General features: G+C 44.0%; 1 protein-coding gene across 3 annotated transcripts in view; it reads right to left on the bottom strand.

The window, feature by feature from the left end:
• The window catches only part of LOC117282949, a 577,502-nt gene that overhangs the window by 27,541 nt on the left and 530,388 nt on the right, over nucleotides 1-19,573 (bottom strand). For all 3 annotated transcript variants that reach the window (XM_033754680.1, XM_033754682.1, XM_033754681.1), the window contains one exon: nucleotides 16,406-16,506. In XM_033754680.1, the coding sequence (XP_033610571.1) occupies nucleotides 16,460-16,506 (47 nt within the window). In that variant the 3' untranslated portion in view covers nucleotides 16,406-16,459. The remainder of the gene's footprint in view (nucleotides 1-16,405; nucleotides 16,507-19,573) is intronic.

The following is a 19,573-nucleotide window of genomic DNA, read 5'->3' on the forward strand; positions in this document are numbered from 1 at the left end:
CCAGGTTAATTCTTTATAGACTGGAGAACGACATGTCGGCCGTTCTGAAACTGTCGCCAGCTTTGAGCAAGATGGTGGTAACTAACAAACTGCACGAGGCAGGCACGTGAAATTTCGTTATGGAGGTGGATTATAAGGATTCTTGCGCCTAGCGAATGAAACATTGCTTGCAAATCAGTAATTACACACATGGTGAAAGTGAGGATATATCGGGAAAATTTTACGTAAATCGGATCCTTATTTATGACCTACATTGTTCATAAAAAGAAACACAATGTAATAATAATAATAATAATAATAATAATAATAATAATAATAATAATGGACCTGTTTGACTAGAAATCTATGTAATGGAATGGTGGCCATTATGATTTCTGCTTCAAACACGTTGTTGTAAATAATGTTGCCTTTCAACTGTCTACAAACCGCTTCTGGACAGCCATATGACGCTGATATACTGCAAAATTGTATTTTATGCATTAACCATAATATCCAGTACATATTACATTGATCGTAAAACTTTCTTTCCGTTTCATGCATTAAAACATCAATATTTTTCATTTATATTTTTACAGGTAGTTTAAATAAAACGCGATTATTTATAGGTTATTTAATAGCACATACACATACCGGGGGCACGCGGTAGCGTAGTTGGTTGAAGGGCTATGCTACAAGCTGGAAGGTCGCGGGTTCAAGTCCTGATGAGGTCATTGGATTCTTTTCAATTGACCTAATCCTTCCGGCCGCACTATGGCCCTGAGGTTCACTCAGCCTCTAACAGAAATGAGTACCAGGAATTAATTAAATCATTTTCCTGGGGAGTAAAGCGCGGCCTGCGCCATCTTTGAGCCGATTGTCTAGATAATGTGGGACCCTCAACGTCTCTAACAACGCTATGGGCCTTCACGACCTGGTACAGGGATAGCTTTAATTTACTTTTTTACATTTATTTAAAGAAAATAAATAAATTTGATCTTTAATCTTTAATTTGAAAGTTCATTCAGCACGTCTCGTATTCAATACACCAATGCGGACAGAGGAAGAAATTGCTGCAGTGATATCTTTTTATTTATTTCAGTCTGCACTACCTATATTATCACATTTACCTGCTTTTTTAAAGTTTTTTTATTTGTATTTTGCTTCAGCAATCCGAATTCGCGAAATTTACTGTAATGCACTTTTCCCATTCTCCGCATTATCTCTGTCTTCGTATTGCATACATGAGTGCATCGTTCCCGACGTTTCGGACCTACAGGCTATGTCCATCTTCAGTGTCGTTTTTGTAAGATAAAGTTCTCCCTGAATCTAATCAATTAAGCACCACGCCGTCAGTACGCATTGGAGAATGCACTAGATGGAGGTGAGTTGTCAGCTTCACGCCCCGGCCATTTCACCCCCGATATCCACTGGATTGGAAGCTGGGTGGGCCCCAGAGCCGGTCTGAATCTCTGCCATCTCTCCTGCAGCCATGCAGTCCGAGGCATCTTCTGGTTTGTAACGACGGCCGGTTTCGGAGAAACCGATGGCCTCCATCTTCACAGTTGAGTGTTGCTGGTTTCTTGCTTCGCGCACTCTTCCATACTAAATATGGGAGCAATAAGTTGCTTCGAGACTTCAATGGACCTCTACAGAAGAGTATGACGTTGGAACACAGTAGGTTTGGGTCCAACAGACCCGCGGATAGAACAATTGGGGGGGGGGGACTGGTGTCCCTTCCTGAACTAAAGGACCCTTCATAGGGCCACAGATGACTCCAAAAACCATCAACAACCAGTGTTCCCAAGCGGTCACTGATCCAAGTGCTGACCAAACAAAATGTTGCTTAACTTGCTGTTCCTTGGATGTTGCCGTAGGGATCCTATTTCGACGTCTGAGACCATAGAGAAGATTATGTTCTCTTGTAATGGAATTCGCTATGGAGATGTCGTGTCATTGTTGCTGTACTAAAAATAACACATAGTATCGTATTGACTTGTCGTGCCACAAGAGAACGGATCGTGAAAAGCATCGATCATAGAGCGCTGGCCATATTTGGTACACAATATTACTTTCATAGTTATTGAAGAAGATGCACAAGAATGTCTGGTCGCATGTCCTGAATTCGAATGCAAATACGTGCAATTTTATAAGGATTAAGTAAGCTTGTATCTTAGACGTACAGTAAATTGTCGGTATTTACAGCATGTCCCTGTAACTCAGCATGTGGCTTGTATTAAGAGCAGTTAAACATGCCGTGGACTGGCTAACTAAAGCAGGCGGGGGAGAGAGGTCTCGTGAGAAGCGAGACAGCCGTCTCCACTGTGGGAGGTAGACGCTCAAAGCAATATTCCATCTCACCGGCTCCAAATTGAATTTGCAATCAGTAAAGCGATTGGCTGCGAGAGAGAAGAAGAGAAGGCACTCACTGGGATGGCTGAAGATATAGAGAATGTTTTACGAGAACTGAAAATGAAGAGATGGATGCAAAAGTCATGGTGTTTTCTTATTAAGGAGGTCGATAATCTTAGAAGACCTTAATGCCGAATAGAACTAAATGACTGGATGAGGACCTGTAGATCGGTGTTCAATTCTGTGTAGAAGACGGAATTTTGGAGCGTCAAAATTGTGTCTAATTATAAAGGATTCTGTCGGTTTTATTACATTTACAATTGCTTAGTATATGGACGCTTTCAATCGTCTAGTATTCTGAAAACATGTTTCGGTATCTCAATCTGTTTCCATCCTCACATTAGAAGATGGACAGGCAACTACTCAGTTTGATGCAATAGGAAGAGCTAATCTCAATTTCTGGACTAACTGCTCCTAATCATTTCGCTTGAGGACGGAAACAGATCCAGTATCCGAAACGTTGTGCTCTTTCAGAATACAAGACGGTGTCTGTTGCCGTCGCCATGTTTGTCTGTCAAAGTGTAACAGCTCGAGGATCGTTGACAAGACTTTTATTATATTCTGCATTGCGGACTGTTATTGAATTTGTTGATATATTCAGCTTCTATAGAAGCAATTATTTGGAGAATGTAACAACATGGCGAAAGTGCAATAGAATTTCTTACCCTTTCCTTTTGAAGGGATAACTAACGGACTACTTGAGACAGGCGTGTGAAATCTGGCATGGAGGTAGATCATAAGCCCTCCTACACACTGCATGAAACGTTGTAACGGAACGGTTTTGTGCACGCGACGGTGCAAATTGTTTTACATTGCATCCGACAAATGTGAGGCAGATAAACTCTGCATGGACAGAGTCAACAAAATCAGTAAAGATGGGGCACTTAAGAACTGATGCAGTAGACTGTACCATATTAGGAATGAAGATATTAGAAAAGACTGAAAATGCAGCCAGTATAAAATAAAATAAACTAACAAAGACAGAACTGCGTGAAATACTGGAACAGACTGAGGTATGTCAAATAAAGTTGTTCCTGTGCTTAACTAATTAAGCACTACGCCACGAAGGCTTAGAGGGAAGTGGATGTATAGATCCACATTTTCTTGACCTCGATACTAGTTGGAGGTGAAAGGTCAGCTTCACGCCCCGGCCGATTTACCCCCGGGGAAAGAACCTCCAGTACTTATTGGATAGGAGGTTGGGTGAAACCCAGAGCCTTTCTGGACGATACGGAGAAACGAAAATTCTGACCCTGCCGGGACTCGAACTCTGAGCCTTCGATCGTCTAGCCCGTAGCCAGTCACTATACCCACTACGATATCCCGGCTCCTTGATATAAGTCAAATGGACGCCGAAAAAAGGAGGAGGCATTGGAAAAGAAGGAATTTGTATGTCAACTTAGAATAGGCTTCTGGCCAGGCTGCGTAGTGAAGATGACTTCGTACTTGCGTAATAAATGCTTAAAATATATAATAATAATTTTGTGGAAAAAGCTATCCCTGTAACAGGCCGTCGAGGCTCCCACATTTTCTAGACAGTCGGCTCACAGATGGCTGTGAGGTTGTCGGCCTTACGCGCCGGGCCCACCTTTACCCCTAGGATGATGCCTGGTACTTTCCTATTACCGCTGCTGTATTCATTTGTTGCCTTTTTAACGAGACTGTAAGTAGCTGAGACTACACAGCCTAATTTGAAGTAGTATCCCGGCTTTGGATGGACTGAGGACACAGCCATAAACCTTAGTCAGTATCGTCGACGTTTCCGCCGAGATTCGAAGCAGGCAACTCTTGAATACAGGACAGAAGCTTCACGGCTTGAGGGAGGTTCTAAGTGATGATGTTTATGGAGATATGGAGTCCATGATTTTCGCTGCGTTCAAGATTCATATTTCAGTGTCCTGGGTTGTGACACCGTTCAGTCTGGTAGGTGGATACCGGGCTCCATATTCGTGGTAGCTTACCCTGAGGATGGAGGCAGATTTTTCTCCGAAACGTTAGTAATCACGTAGCAGAATATGTCACTATGAAGTGAACACTGCTTCTGTCTCTCCACGGATCAAAGTAAGTTTACTGTGAAGATGGAGGCAGTATTTTCTTCCGAAATTCTGGTATACATTCACCGGTTTCCACATGATGTCGTGTAGTTCATACTGTCTCAACTACGAAAACACCTATCAGGGTATTCTACCTTGCGGATCGAGATACTGTGTTTCTGCGTCTACCAGACTACACGGTGGCGTAACTCAGAAGACGATAATACTCATATGTAATGTGTAGGGAAATACACGGGAAGAAAACTGAAATGAAAATACCAGTAAAAAAGCAGAAAAAGGTAAGAAAAGGGGAATAAAATGTAATGAAAATTTATTCATTCACGTACAGTTTATTTATTTTTTATGTACCGTCTTTATAAATAGCCAAAATTACATAACGTCAAACCGTTAGTCCCAGTGCCTAGGGGTATAACTGTGCCACCCTGTTCCTGGGGGATACAAATACGGGGACCTGGCCCTCCAGGTTGGGGGAGTCTCGAATCTAAGAGAGTAAAATATGGTCGTGAGTCCCGCGTGACTCGGACCTGAGAATCACTGCGCTGGCGAGGACCAACAGAAGTTGCAAACGATATACCCGTCCTCTCGTCAGAGAGGATCTTACATAAGAACTACAACCGCTAGGGTTCAGTTGGAGTCTCAATGGGCTTGGCGCCAACACGAACTGATTAGCGGCAAACCGCCAGTCACACAGTAACTCTAACTCTGACGTCATACCGTTAAGATGGTAATGAATTGGGAAGGATTTGGATGGTGTGGTCGTGGCCTAATTTGAGGCACAGTTCCGGTATATATCTTGGAGAGAATTCGAAAAACGAAAAACGTACTGAAAACAGACACTCCCCGGGGCCAGATATGAAACCAGGACATCCCAAATGCGAAGGACTGGTGACCACTTAGCCACGACGTGCAGTACAAAGCGAAGCTGTACCTGTCACTGGTTCCACTGCCTCAGTCTGTCTGCACAACAAAATTGATTACATACAAACCGAAAGTTTCGATGACAAATCTGCAATCCTACCTGACACACACAACCTGTAGGGACTGCCATTTCTGTAGAAATGTTGCTAATATCTCAGTGACACCGGAGTTTATCTCAACAATTGTGTACTTCCAACTTCGAAATAAAAACCGCTATTCTCTGACAGCCTACTAGGCCATGGGGTTGAAACCAGAGAACCTAGGTTCGATTCTTGGGGAATGTTGAGGATCAAATTTGGGGATTGAAAATTTAAGTTATTACCTAGGTGCCTGGAGACTTGCGAAAAGTGTTTTGCAGTGAAAGAGCAAAGATGACAACACATGGACACGCAATGAGGTTAAGAATGCGATAATCAGCATTCATGCGTAATACCGTGTGCAAGACGCGCCGCTAACTAGGCCACTGGAGGTGGTCATATGAGCAAATACACAGCGACAAGACGCAAGAGGTCCACCCCCAGCCACATAGAATACCCAATGAAAGCCTAACTTTAGGAAATTGGAACACAAGGGAGGAGCTATCTACCCCCTTGTCGTCCACGCTGAATCAGCGAATTAAGACTATAAATGAGGGAAAGTCAAGAGACTTAAAATTCTGANTGGGGCCCTATCACCTGCATAAACACGATGTATATACTGTGATATGACGCCTGAAAATCGGAACAATTCATTGCTAGACAACGGCTCGATAAACACATTTCCGCCGAAGTGAACGAGCGCAGCAATAGAAGATCTGTGTTTTCTGTGGTCAGCGCCGCGCTCGTTGCTACGCAACGGTGCGGTAAACACATCTCTGTAGCAATCAATCAACACTCAACAATAGAGGAAGCGGTGTTCGTGTTATTGCCGCCCCGAGGCTGTATGAGTATCCGAGGCCGGCTGAGAATAGAACTGATGGAGTCTCTTGAGGCGGCAGTCGAAGTTGATGGAGGAGTCGAGAGCTGATCACTGCGAAGCTAATTGAGAAGAGATGCAGCACAGAATTGAGGGAGTCTGCGCAGTTCTCAGTTTGCAGAATAATGGCAAGAGAGGAATTAGGCTGTGCAAGGAAGATTTCATGTGTGATTCGGAGTTACAGTGAATCTGTTATGGAAACGTTGCCAGGAAACGACTAATGGAGACTGTACTAGATTGAGGACACTAGTGTCTGTAACAGTTAACTGTAGTGTGGAAATAACGACAGCCTCTCTACACCTACAGTAAGCTATAAAATGTTCCTGTACAGTCACGAAAAGTGCAGTTCTGCACACTGTTGCAGGTCCTTATCAGGCTGTACTGTGGCAGCAGGAACCTACATAGCTTTACAGCCTCTCTACACCTACAGTAAGCTATAAAATGTTCCTGTACAGTCACAAAAAGTGCAGTTCTGCACACTGTTGCACGTCCCTGTCAGGCTGTACGGTGACAGCAGGAACCTAAATAGCTTTACAGCCTCTCTACAACTACAGTAAGTTACAAAATGTTCCTGTACAGCTACGAAAAATTACTTGAAATGTTTCCAGGCTACAGCTATATTTTCTGGAAGAGCCTATCTTACTGGTTGCCAAAGGGAGCCGGAGCAGCTCAGTCGGTAGAACGACTGGCTACGGACTGGGTGACCGAGGGTTCAAGAATTTTCACTTCTCCACGTCATCCCGACCGGTTCTGGGGTTCGCTCAATCTCTTATCCAATAGATACCGGGGGTAAAGCGGCAGGGGCGTGAAGCTGACCACTCACCAACTACTGCCGAGGTCAAGAAAACGTGGGTTTATATATTCACTCCCACATACGTCCTCATGGCGTAGTGCATAATTAGTTAGGCACAGGGACAACTTTACCTTTTACTGGATGCCAAAAGCGTGCATGGCTACTACCATATTTAAATGGCTTAAGAGAATTCGACGACCTACCTTAGACTAACTAGCGTAACTCTGGGAGGTCGCGACCAACAGTTTGAGAAACCATTCTGTAGCCCAACCGGTTCGGTGTTTGTAATGGAGACGCACTGCGTTCTCTGTGAATTGGGAAGTGCATTTTCAAACCTTATGCAGATATGAACTCACATAGAAGCGGGTTATCAGATATCAGTGTCCTGCTGGAATCCGCGACTGTCACGAAGCCGAGTGACCCGTCCACGAGTTTGCAGAACAGTGAGGCACTAAATCACAGCTGTGCGACGAGTAACAGTCGCGCGAGAGCCGCTGCCGGCGTCAAAAGGCGCCGCTGGAATCGCTCCCACGACCTCTTACTATACAACAGCCTGCAATCGCCGATCTAACCCTACAGCAACTTCGCAATAGCCATTCGATAGGCTACAAGACTCCTTCACATAAATCGCCAAGTGCAGACAGTAGCGGCCTAAGGCATATGAAGTATGATAATATTAAAACGGGTGTTGGGAAAGTATGTTGCAGACTGAGTTTACTGATGAGCTCCTCTATGACGGTGAAGAAGCTGGAGGACCTAAGACACAGAGAACCTGAGCAATTACATGACTACCTACCGATAAAGAAAAACTGCTGACTTACCCACAGAGTTGAGCGGCCTCCGTAGTCTAGATGTAACGTTCCCACCTCATGACTTGTAGTACGCGGGTTCAAATACCCGGCGGAGGTCGTCGAATTTTTAGGGCGGAAAAATTCAGGGAACAAGTCCTCCGGGAGGGACTGTAAGCCGTGGGTCCCGTGTCGTAGATTTACGACAAGTAAAAGAACCTCACGTCTGTAGGAGACCTCTGAGCAAAATTAGGCCAAGTTTCCCGCCCAACTAGTTTCCAATTCCTCCGGTAGAAGTATCAGGTACCACTGCCAGAGGAGGGGGGACCTCTCTGACAGAAAGGGACTAAAGTATTAGATACCATTGCCAAATACAGGGTAGAAACCTTGCTGGCAGAAAGGGACTAGGAACCCCTGCCAGAGGAGGGACAACCTCGCTGACAGAAAGGGACTAACTATTAGATACCACTGCCAGTAAGAGGTCGAAACCTCGCTGGCAGAAAGAGGCTGATAGTAAGCACCAGTACCGGTAGGGTATGGAGACAGTAGAAATTAAAGGGGGACGCAGAATGGACCAGTAACCGGTCTAAGTGCATGGGGAAACCCACCCCCTCAATACGGAATACGGAATACCCACAGAGTTCATTAGATAAAGACGATTACTTAAAGCATCAGTTAGATGGCGAATCTGATAATCACTAAGCATTTTCTTAGACAGTTAATAAGACTATTTGATGGGCAATGAGTCTATCAGTCCGTCGGTTATCCATTGGCCCATTCAACTGATCAGGCAGCCGATCGCTTTGTCCAGGCACAAAATCGGTCCGTGGAACAGCCAGTACGTATATAATTTGTCGGTGGACAAACAAACAGTCGCTTGGCCAGCTCGAACGCTCAGACGATCAATCAGTCGGTTAGTCGATGGGTGAATAATTGACGGATCGAATATGTGAAGGAAATCAACTGCGAGGAACCCCCGAATGACCCTGACTGCAGGAGACAGTACGTGGACGCCAGGATGTAGGGAAGAGGGCAGGCGCTAAAGTCCTTCCCGGAACTCGTTTCAATATCGCGAGACTGAGGCAAAAACCTGCAGAAATACGAATGTGCTGCCTGAGTGATTCAGTAACGTGTCGTGCGGGCAGCAGATCGTCTCACCGAGCGATCAGTCACCCACATGCGACCTGCGGGTCACACTCACAGCAACACCGACCCAAGTCCTGCAATTGCAATCCATTGCATAGTTTCTTCTTCTACTGGGGCACGCGGTAGCGTAGTTGGTTGAAGCACTATGGTACAAGCCGGAAGGTGGCGGGTTCGATTCCCGATGAGGTCATTAGATTTTTAAAGTGGCCTAATCCTTCCAGTCGCACTATGGACCTGGGGTTGACTCAGCCTCTAACAGAAATGAGTAACAAGAATCTTCGTGGGGGTAAAGGGCGGCCGGCGGGTAAGACCGACAACCTCACCGCCTTCTGTGAGCCGATTTTCTACTAAATGTGGGAGCCTCGACCTCTCACAACCCTATGGGCCTCCACGGTCTGTTACAGGGGTAGCTTTACCTTATCTTTTACCCCTTCCTACTGACCCTATACTTAATTAATTAAGAACTATGCCACAAGGGCATGTATCGGAATAGAGGTATACCTCGAACATTCTTGATCTCGGCTTTAGATGTTGAGTGGTCAGCTTCGATTCCTGGTAGGGGCAAGAATTTTCTCTTTTCGCCAGCGTTCAGTTCGTCTCTGGGGCCCACCTATCCTCTTGTGCAATGGGTGCCGGGGGACGATTTCCCCGGGGGTTAAGCGGGCGGGAAGTGAAGCTGACGAATCACCTTCCTGTGCAGAAGTCAAGAATGGTTTACCTTCACTCCTCTGCATTTCTTCATGACATAGTGTTTAGTTAAGCTCAAGGACAACTTTATCCTTTACCCTATTTTATGCCTTTTCTTTTCCCTCTGATCTTCTCACATTTCTTCACGTTCATCACCTTTCTTCTCTGATTCGTCTCTTCCTTCAATTAACAAACTAACGGTGTGAATAAAAGCCATTTGTGAGAACCCCAAATTTTCATAACAAATTAAGGAATGGCCACATGATACGACTAAGATTGTAACCGACCTCAGACGTACGCCTACCACTCCATATTGCGCAGAAGGATTTTCATTTTTTATTTTCCTTATGGGATATTTTTATGATAGTCAGAAACTAGACTATACGACGTCAAATCACGCTGAGAGATGCGGGATAAATTGGAAGGGAATTAGAATGAAGCGGTCATGACGTAGTCCAGGTATTTTCACGGTATTTGCCTGGAGGGGCTGAGGAAAATCACGGAAATTCTCAGCCATGATACCCGTTGCCTCTGGTAAAATCGAAGCGAACACTTCTTCAGTGTATGCTTAGAGCGTCACCGCTACGGTAGCCTGCTGGGTGAGCAAAGTAAGTTGCTAACTGAATGCAGAAGTGTCTCAAAAGCTAACAGCCCCCAACTGATTAAGAAACTGGAACTTTAAAGGGCTGAACACAGGAAGGACTTTACTTTTAGGTTCCTTCTCCGGAAGCGTTTGTAATGCGTCAATTTCTGTGACTCGTCTTTGTCAAGTACGGGTTTATGTTGACCTGTTTCCAGAGCGCCACAGAACCGATCAGCGTTTCGCTAAGTCTCGCCACAAATCCTGCCGAAGAAGAGCTTAAGAATGTCGACTTGTGCCACTGTTGCCTGAAGCACTAAGAGTCAGGTAGCTGCAGAAGGAGACAGTTTGTTGTGACATGACGAATGTGGGGGATGTAAATGGCGGGAAACCTGTTTCATGCTGGAGGCCAGGCTCCATTTGTCGTGTTCACACGATCATACTGCTGCTGTATTTTTTTTTATGCTTCCACATCGAGTGTTACGTACCCTGGAACTTCTGCAGGCCGCCTAACATTTCTTCTGAATCTAAGCATCGTTTGAGAAGCTTCAGGTTTACACTGCGGTAGCAGTATTCTGGAATGTGACATCGTGTAGTTTGGTAGAACATTATCATGTTTCGGAGGAATATTTTTCCTCAATCATCAGGGTAAAGAAGACTTTGCTAGAGGGACAGGGAGGAAAGTGTTCTATTGCTTCGCACAAGGCCTCAGACCCCGGGGGCCATGGCACTGGATCATCATGACCACTGCACCTACGAGTTTTATGACTAACGATTCCGATCCATAGATCAAAGCGCCGTCAAACAGCCGGCACGCAATAAGAACAATGTAATGGTGACTTCCACATTTTGCACAGGTTTTATGTTCGTGCTTATAATAAAAGCTGCTCAAATTGGTATGAAGGCATAAAGTAAGTTCATAATTACACTGTTACGCGCGTGACATACCTTGTGGCTTCTTAAACAGCGGGTCGCGACCCACCTGTGACTCGCCGAATTCTCAAGATCCTTCAATATATATGAAATTTGTGAGCGTGAAATTTATCATTCTCATTATGCAATTTCGGGTTACCACAGCAACGAACTGTCTAGTGTTAGTACATTTCATGGACGCAAGTTATGCAGTAAGTCTCTTCTGCTTCAGTATATCGTGTCTTGTCTGTGAGTCGTAACAGTATTTTGTTCTGAGAGTTGTGAAGTGTAGTACGTTACGTAGAAGTGACAGTTTACAACTGGCTATCTGTGCGTGCTATTCGTGGGAGGCGACGTTAAACGTCGGCCTCGACGTATCATTCGATAAACATGCAGGACTGGAAAGGAATACGGGAGAAAGCAGGGGAAGTTAAAAAGTACGAGAGCTTACTCGTATATGGCAAATGGTGACACTTCCCGCTGAATTTTGAATGTACGTTAAATTGGTTATTAAAATGAATGGTTTCGTCCACACGCACTTCTAATACATTCACTGTGATCACGCCCATCAGCAGCAGTAGCAGTAGTAGCAGCAGTAGCAGCAGGGTTTGCACTAATTGCTTATTCACACACCGATAAACATAAATATGCTAGATAATCCTGTCATCAATATTAGTCCTATCTATCTGTCTGTCTGACCGCCTATCTATCTATCTGTCTGCCTATCTATCTATCTATCTATCTATCTATCTAATCTATCTATTCCTCCCACTTGGAGCATAGGGCATCCGTGAAACGCTTAGTTTCACTAAAGTTTTTTTAGACAGTCGGTAGGACTCCTAGGACGGGGGATCAGCCTGCCGCAAGGCCGCTGCCTACACAGGGGAACATAAACACAGAATAATTACAGAAAAACATCCATGTCTTGAGTGGGATTCGAACCCAGGATCCCAGTGTTTTGGCGGGCGAAGACGGTTTATTCCTTACACAGCGCAGCCACTGTGATCGGCTTAGTGATATTAGCTGTTTTAATTATGAAGCTCCGGTAAATGCACTTGCTGTCAGGGGTCGCTTTGTCACAGTTTGAGAACCGCTTCCGTAGCTCAAGCTATACAAGTCACTTTTGATGTTAGAAGATAATGCAGATCGCTGCATCTACAACTGTGTCTTGGTGCTGCAGAAACTGACGGCACATGCGCAGACTTGGTGCAATGCCAGACGTAAATACAAGACTGTTCTTGTGTAGGATTGATTCTTGGGGTATCCAACCCCACATCTTTAGGTTGCTAAGCCAAATTCACGGGGAAATTCACCCAGAATATTTCTTGACGGTGTGGATCAGACAAAATGCCAACAGAAGCCATAAACTGTCATATATAGCAACTTTCCTAAGGGTCGAAATTTTCTACACCTGGCACTTACAGGGTTAACGGTGCCCTACATCATCTTTGTATGTGTTAGACAGCTTGAATTATGGGAGTTTCACTTTAACTAGTATTCTTTCATAAACTTCTCAACAGTAAGTTTGCCACTTCGGGCATAAACAAAGAATCTACAAATTTCTCCAAGATGTCGGAATTACCAGTTCCATGCAGGCGATATTCAGAAGACTGTAAAATGTGTATGAACCTCAGTTCCCATAAAAATGGATGACTTCTTTGGAAAACAATTTCTAATATATCTTGACGGAGTTGCTTTTGACGTAGCACTGTTTATATGGTCAATTACTTCCGTGGATCAAAATTCTTCTTCACATATTAATATATGCTCAGTTTGACATATTCCCCGAATTTTATGAAACCTATAAGTTTATTACCGTGTTCAAAGAGGACATAGCTTTACCCTATCCTGAGCCATATGAATCTAGTCCACACCATCTAATCCCACATCTCTGAGATAAATTTTAATACTTTCCACCCGTCTACCCCTATGTCTTCAAAGTTTTTCCTTCGTGTTTTCTTACTAAAATCTCTCACGCATTTCTGTTTTCTATCATGCGTGCTACAATCCCCTCCCATTGCATCCTCCCTGATGTGACCATCCTATTAATATTTGACGAGATATGAAAATTATGGAACTCTTAATTATGCAGTTTTCTCCAACCCCTAGTATATTGTCTCTCTTAGGTTAAATACCCCTTTGCGCCCTGTTCTCATACACCCTCAGTCTATATTCTTCCCTTAATGTGAGACACAAAGCTTAATTTACTTCATTATTGATAATATATGACATTAATGTCAATTCCCTGGTGTGCATTTAATGAACAAATCAAGAAGCCCAGCTCTACGTGCCTTTACGATCTGCAACATACACGTACAACCGTCATGAAACAGCAGGAAACCACTTCGAGACATTCAGATGCATTCAGAATGCCATAGAGCATAATTATGCACAAAGCAAGCGATGCGTATAAAGTTCACATCGATACGAGTACAGTCAACTTCAACATAATGCATGCTTACAGGAGTTACCAGACGGTCTCTCGCCACACCGCTTGGACCTGAAGCCGGATAATACAGTAGGGAGACACACACACAGACAGCAAGGCGATATCATAAGCCACCTTCATTTTTTTTTCTAATAACGAAAGTAAGCTAAAACACTGGATAATCCAAAAGCAAGACAACCGAAAGTGGATAATCCTGAAACCGGATGATCAAAAGATCAGATCATCCAAAATACGTGTAAGTATTAGTTTAAGAGGCCGTTCACGGCAGCCGAGCGGTCTAAGGCATGTACTGTCTTCGCTCGCTTGGAAACCGGGATCATGGGTTCGAATCCCATTCAGGGCATGGATGTTTAGTTTGTGTGTGTGCGTTTTTCTGTGTTTGTGTACAGGTAGAGGCCCTGCAACGAGCTGATCACCCGCCCAAGGAGTCCTACCGAATGTGTAAGACCTAGAAAAACCGACGTGAAAGGAGAAGTTCATGGAGGCAGGCCTAGGCCCACTGGGGCTGTAGTGCCAAGGAAAAAAAAAATAGTTTAAGAGACAGGAACAAAACAAAACGTCATTCCACAAGTTTCGAATTGAAACTGAAGTTGCTATTGATATGCAGGGCATGTAGAAAGTTACCAACACCATCAGGTTCCGTTCATACTTGTGTTGGGGAGGGGAATAATGAAGACAGATTGCCAGAAGTATCTGCCTAACACGTGCTCTTTCGTACCGTTAAGCTTCACACAGATGCGAGATATCATTTTAATAACATGTTATTATTATTGTACAGGGATGTCGAAATGAGGGGTCACACTGTGAACTAGGGTACCTGCCCCGCGGGGACACGCATTCTTTCCTTCATGCCATCGCGCCATTGGGCCCAGTGGCAATGCCTTCGACACGTGTTCGCTTCGAACCTCAGCAGGGCCGACACCGACTTCCCTGATGGAGGCGTTACATGGCTTTCCTCAGATCCTCTAGGCAAATGCCACGAGAGTTCCTATTTTAGTCTACATCTTCCCGAATTTATTCGATGCTGTTCAGCGTGAGATGTTTAAAAGCGTCGTTGAAGAAGAACATCTGGGAAGAATTGATGGTCTACTTTCCCTTGATACGACGTGGACTAGATGGAACACGACGTGTCCAACAATTCTTCTATTGTTGCGCGTGTTCGTTGCAGCGGGAACGTGTTCACCGAGCCGCTGCCTAGCAACGATAGAAGTGATACACATACAGGAACACAGACCAATGGGAGGTGTTTATGAAGTGCGTCGCTGAGATGGACTCAAACCAAGTTTCATAAAAACTGGTCTAGCCATTCAAAGTTGATAGATGGGGCTTAATAAGCAGACACACAGCCTAAGCCTACTGTTATTTTTTCAAAATAAGGGAAGTAGGCTAATAATTATAAAATTTCTGGACACATTCGATCGTCGTGATTTCCATTTCAGACGACGTTTCGGAGAATATACACGTTCTCAATCCTCGGGTAAAAAAAAATAAAGTCTTCTCTGTGGGACCCAATCGCTAGAGCTAGGCACTATCTGTGGGAGTTGACTCTCCGAAACGTCGTTTTTAACAAAAATTCGGAAGACCGGTAACTTCCAGAAAACTGATCGTTGTAACGTCATGTTAGCTAATAGTGAAGATAGATTTTGCGTCTGGAGTTTATCAGCCTCGATATGTACGAGTAATAAAGGAAATGGACGCAGGGAAGTGAAGGCCACTCATCAGACCAGATATAATGCTTTACAAATCATGAGGCCATTGTGAAATGGCTTGCTTGCCCGGCTACATATATCATCTCAGAATGTGGCTCAGTGTCCGCTGCCCGCATGACAACTCTTATTCCATTTATCTGGATTAAGAATCCAGTACTGCTGGAGTCAAATGGAGGTCGCTCGTCAGGGACAGGACAGAACACAACTACAAAAGCTGATCTCCGGCTCCCTGGTTCGTATCCGCCCGTATCTTGAAGATTACATTTAGAACTTACATGAGTACAAGCGCACCATCCTCTGGGATGTAACGCCGTACAGTCCGGTAGAAGTATATGGCTGTTTCGGAGGCAATTTCTGCCTCCATCTACAGGCTCGATAAGTAAGCGAAGCAAGAAGCATGCGGCATGCGAAATGTATACTATTTCTATTTTTCGTATTTAGTGGTTACCTTTAGGTCCCGGCTGCTTTGACCCCATACTCAATGGATGAGGGCTGTCACATACCGTTTAGGGATAAAGCTGAGAGAAACATGATCAGTATTTACTTATACCCTGAAAACAGACGCACTATTTCCCTCCGATACGTACATATTCAGCTACAAGAGCAAATTGTGTCGTAACCGATAAAGGTAAAGCTGTCCCTATGCTTAACTAATCAAGCACTAAGCCATGAAGGCGTATGGAGGAATTGATGTATAGATCCACGTATTCTTGACCTCGGCACTACTTGGAGGTGAGTGGTCAGCTTCACGCCCCTGCCGCTTTACCCCCGGTACCTATTGTATAGGAGGTTGTGTGGACCCCAGAGCCGGTCTGAACGACATGGAGAAGTGAAAATTCTTGACCCTACCGAGACTCGAACTCCGAACTCTCGGTCGTTCAGCCCCTAGCCAGTCATTTCGCCCTCGTAACCGATAGTGACCCAATACAAATCAGCTGTCTGCCAAAGTCATGAAAACAACCCACCTCAGTAAATATTTAATTACATGATAAATCCCGGTATAAAGATATCTTTGTGCTTTACTTACGCGTCAAGGCATGAGGGCGTAGAGATGTAGCTCCAGCCGTTCATAAATTCGGCTTCATACTGCGATACTCACTGCATAGGAGACTGGGAGGGCCCTGGACACTGCGGAGAAAACAGAAATCTCTTACTCCTGTCGGGAATGGAAACCCGTCCTTTCAGCCCGTCACTATGCCCACTCATTCGCAGAGGAGAGAACTCTTATTCAATGTGGCTTAGAAACAAAATTGCTTTTCTCTTATTCTGTCTGTTTCCTTTCCCACTTTCAACTGTGTTGACTGATTACATTTCTACGTCATACTGTTCTGGATACAGAACAAAAGGGCTGTTAAAACCAAACGATAAAAAGAGAAAAGGTTTATTCCTTGTAAAACCGTCTGTGTAGGTCCATTATTCTGTAAGTGACATTATAAGAAGCTGCACTCAAGAAGTGAATGATGAATTGCCTAAAGACAATAGACATTACGTGTATAAGGGCGCTCGGACAAGAGTCATCTCTGTGGCAGAGAGGCACACACATGTTTAATCGAGACCCATTTAACTGTAATTGTGTTGTTTTGGCCATTATAAGGTTTCTGTATCATTCCACATGTCCCCCTCATTTTCACGGGCGTGCAGACAGAACAGCACAATCACGATTAGTTACTGTAGCCACACAAATGGGGAAATTTAACCACAAACTTCCTTAAGCTGGCCTGGTGTGATTGCAACCAAAGGTGACTAACATAAATTGGTTTCTCTGTAGTCTAAGCTGGACAAAATATAAAATAGGTTATAAAAACTCCAGATAAGCATTCTGAACATTTTCATTTCAAATCTCTGCTGGGACAGCTCTTGGGTAGGGTTTACGTGATTTTCCTCAGTCACTTCAGGTAAATACTGGGTTGATACGATTAGCCACGAACGTTGCCTTAAAATCATTTCCAATTCGTCTACCACATAATCATTCGACGTTGTGTAGACCAAATCAGGAGTGGAAACAGTTCATAGCCGAAGGATCTGATTAGGCGTTTCAAAGTGTTTTGTCAAACCTGAAGAAGGTCGACGCGGCAACGAAAATGCGCACAATGAATACCAGTATTCACCGCATAAATGCGACCGGAGGCGATGCTTGCAGCTGCTCATAAGTTCTATAATTTTAATTTTTTAAAAATGTTATAGGCATATATGTACAATAGCTACACGGGCAGAACAAGAACCTGTCGCGGCCCACAATTTGTCTTCCCCGGTTCTAGATACTAGCAGTATCGGTAGACAGCCACAAAATACTTAAGATATCTGTTGCTTTCTAGGTTATGTAGCCTTCTAATATAATACTAGCGTTTCGGAGGAATATGCTGCCTCCATCTTAAGTGTTGAAGTATGAATATTGAGAAAATAAAAGCTTGCTAATAAAGGCTGCAAGAAGGAGACTCACCCAAGGGGAGGGAGTAGCGGAGTAGAGCCTGGTCCAGGCCAATATGAAAGGTGAATAGGGAAATGGCCCTTTTAAGGGCCACACTATTACTTTCCGTCAAGGGAAGAAAAATGGAATACAGCCTGCATAATCGAGCCACTTACGCACTCTATACACTTCAATTATGATGGTCGAGTCAGGATGTCCCTCCGAAACGTCGGTATCCACCTACAATAATACATGATGTCAAAACCAGAAAATCACGCTAAGAACAATCACCATTGCAGAAACATCAGAACTTACATCATAAGAGTCACTGGGCGCCGACAAGGTTTTCTTTTTTTCAAAAGGGGGTCAGCCATTTTTCCAAGGGGGCAAACAAACTTTGCTTACGAGCGTTTGTTTGATCCTTTTGGGACTACTTTCTCCTTATCCCTACAGTATTCAGGTTACAATGCTTACCTTATTCTGAAATAAACATAAAATGAGGCTTATGTGATCACCCTGTCTGTTCTGTCCATCTGTCCGTGCGTCGCCCGTATCTTTGCTAGGCAACAAGCCGTCTGTGTGTCTGCGTCTCTCTCTAATTCTTTCACTTCATAATGTATTCAGTTTTTATTGTCAATATTTGTTCCCATTTAAAAGTCGATTGTCGCAGAGTGGACGCAATGATAAATGTGTCTGCCATTGTTTCTCGTTTGTTTTAATCGTATAAAGGAAACAGAGCTCTCTGGCGGTAAAACTGTAACATATATACTGGCTTTTCTTTCATTCTGAAACGTCGCAGTGGTTTAGCGCCGTCATGATGGTACGGCTGACTGACTGATGGTTAGTGGCAACGTATTCTGACGGGACGCAGGTAAAAACAAACTACTATATATATATATATACTACCACAGTCAATAAGTTCGTGGAATGGCCGCAAAGCGTCGTACGGGAATTTCCTGCCAATATGGTTTAGCAATGTTTTCGGCAGCTATATCAACGTTGGCAGACTTGCATAGAGGCCAACGGAAACTATTTTGAGGGCCGATGTGGATCTGCGTAAATGTATGTGAATGCCTTGTAATCATCATCATCATCAGTAATCTGTCAGACGACAGGTCCACAGTCTCTTCCAAAACAATTCTTCCACTTAATGCGATATAGAGCTTTCTCCTTCAAATGAGAGTATCCTCTTCTGTCCCCAACGTCATCCAGCATCTTCTTACGTCTTCTAGTCACTTCTATCCGCCCCTCTATCTTTCCTTCGATAACTTCTTTTAGAAGGCAGTTTCTGCGTAAAACATGACCAATGATGCGATAAAACCACATTCCACGAAATTAATGACTATCACGTGTATATATTTATACTATATGAAACCCTCGCTAATCCGGGGTAATGAGGGAAGGTCATCCGGATTAGTGAAGCAATAGGTAGCCTTAAAAGACAAAAACTTAGAAAACACATAAAAGAAAAATTTAATAACTAGCGCTGATGAAAGTAAATAAGAATATCACTGCAGAATCTTTATTTAAAGAACTATAGAAAGACAATATATTTTGCACTTGTTTCATCATCATCATCATCATCATCATCAATCTGTCAAGACGACAGGTCCACAGTCTCTTTCAAAACAATTCCTCCACTTAATGCGATCTAGAGCTTTCTCCTTCAAATGACAGTATCCTCTTCTGTCCCCAAGGTCATCCAGCATCTTCTTACGTCTTCTTCCTCGTCTTCTTGTCACTTCTATCCGCCCATCTATCTTTCCTTCGATAGCTTCTTTTAGAAGG

This window comes from Cryptotermes secundus, unplaced genomic scaffold (genome assembly GCF_002891405.2).
Source record: "Cryptotermes secundus unplaced genomic scaffold, Csec_1.0 scaffold247, whole genome shotgun sequence".
Classification (NCBI taxonomy): Eukaryota; Metazoa; Arthropoda; class Insecta; order Blattodea; family Kalotermitidae; genus Cryptotermes; species Cryptotermes secundus.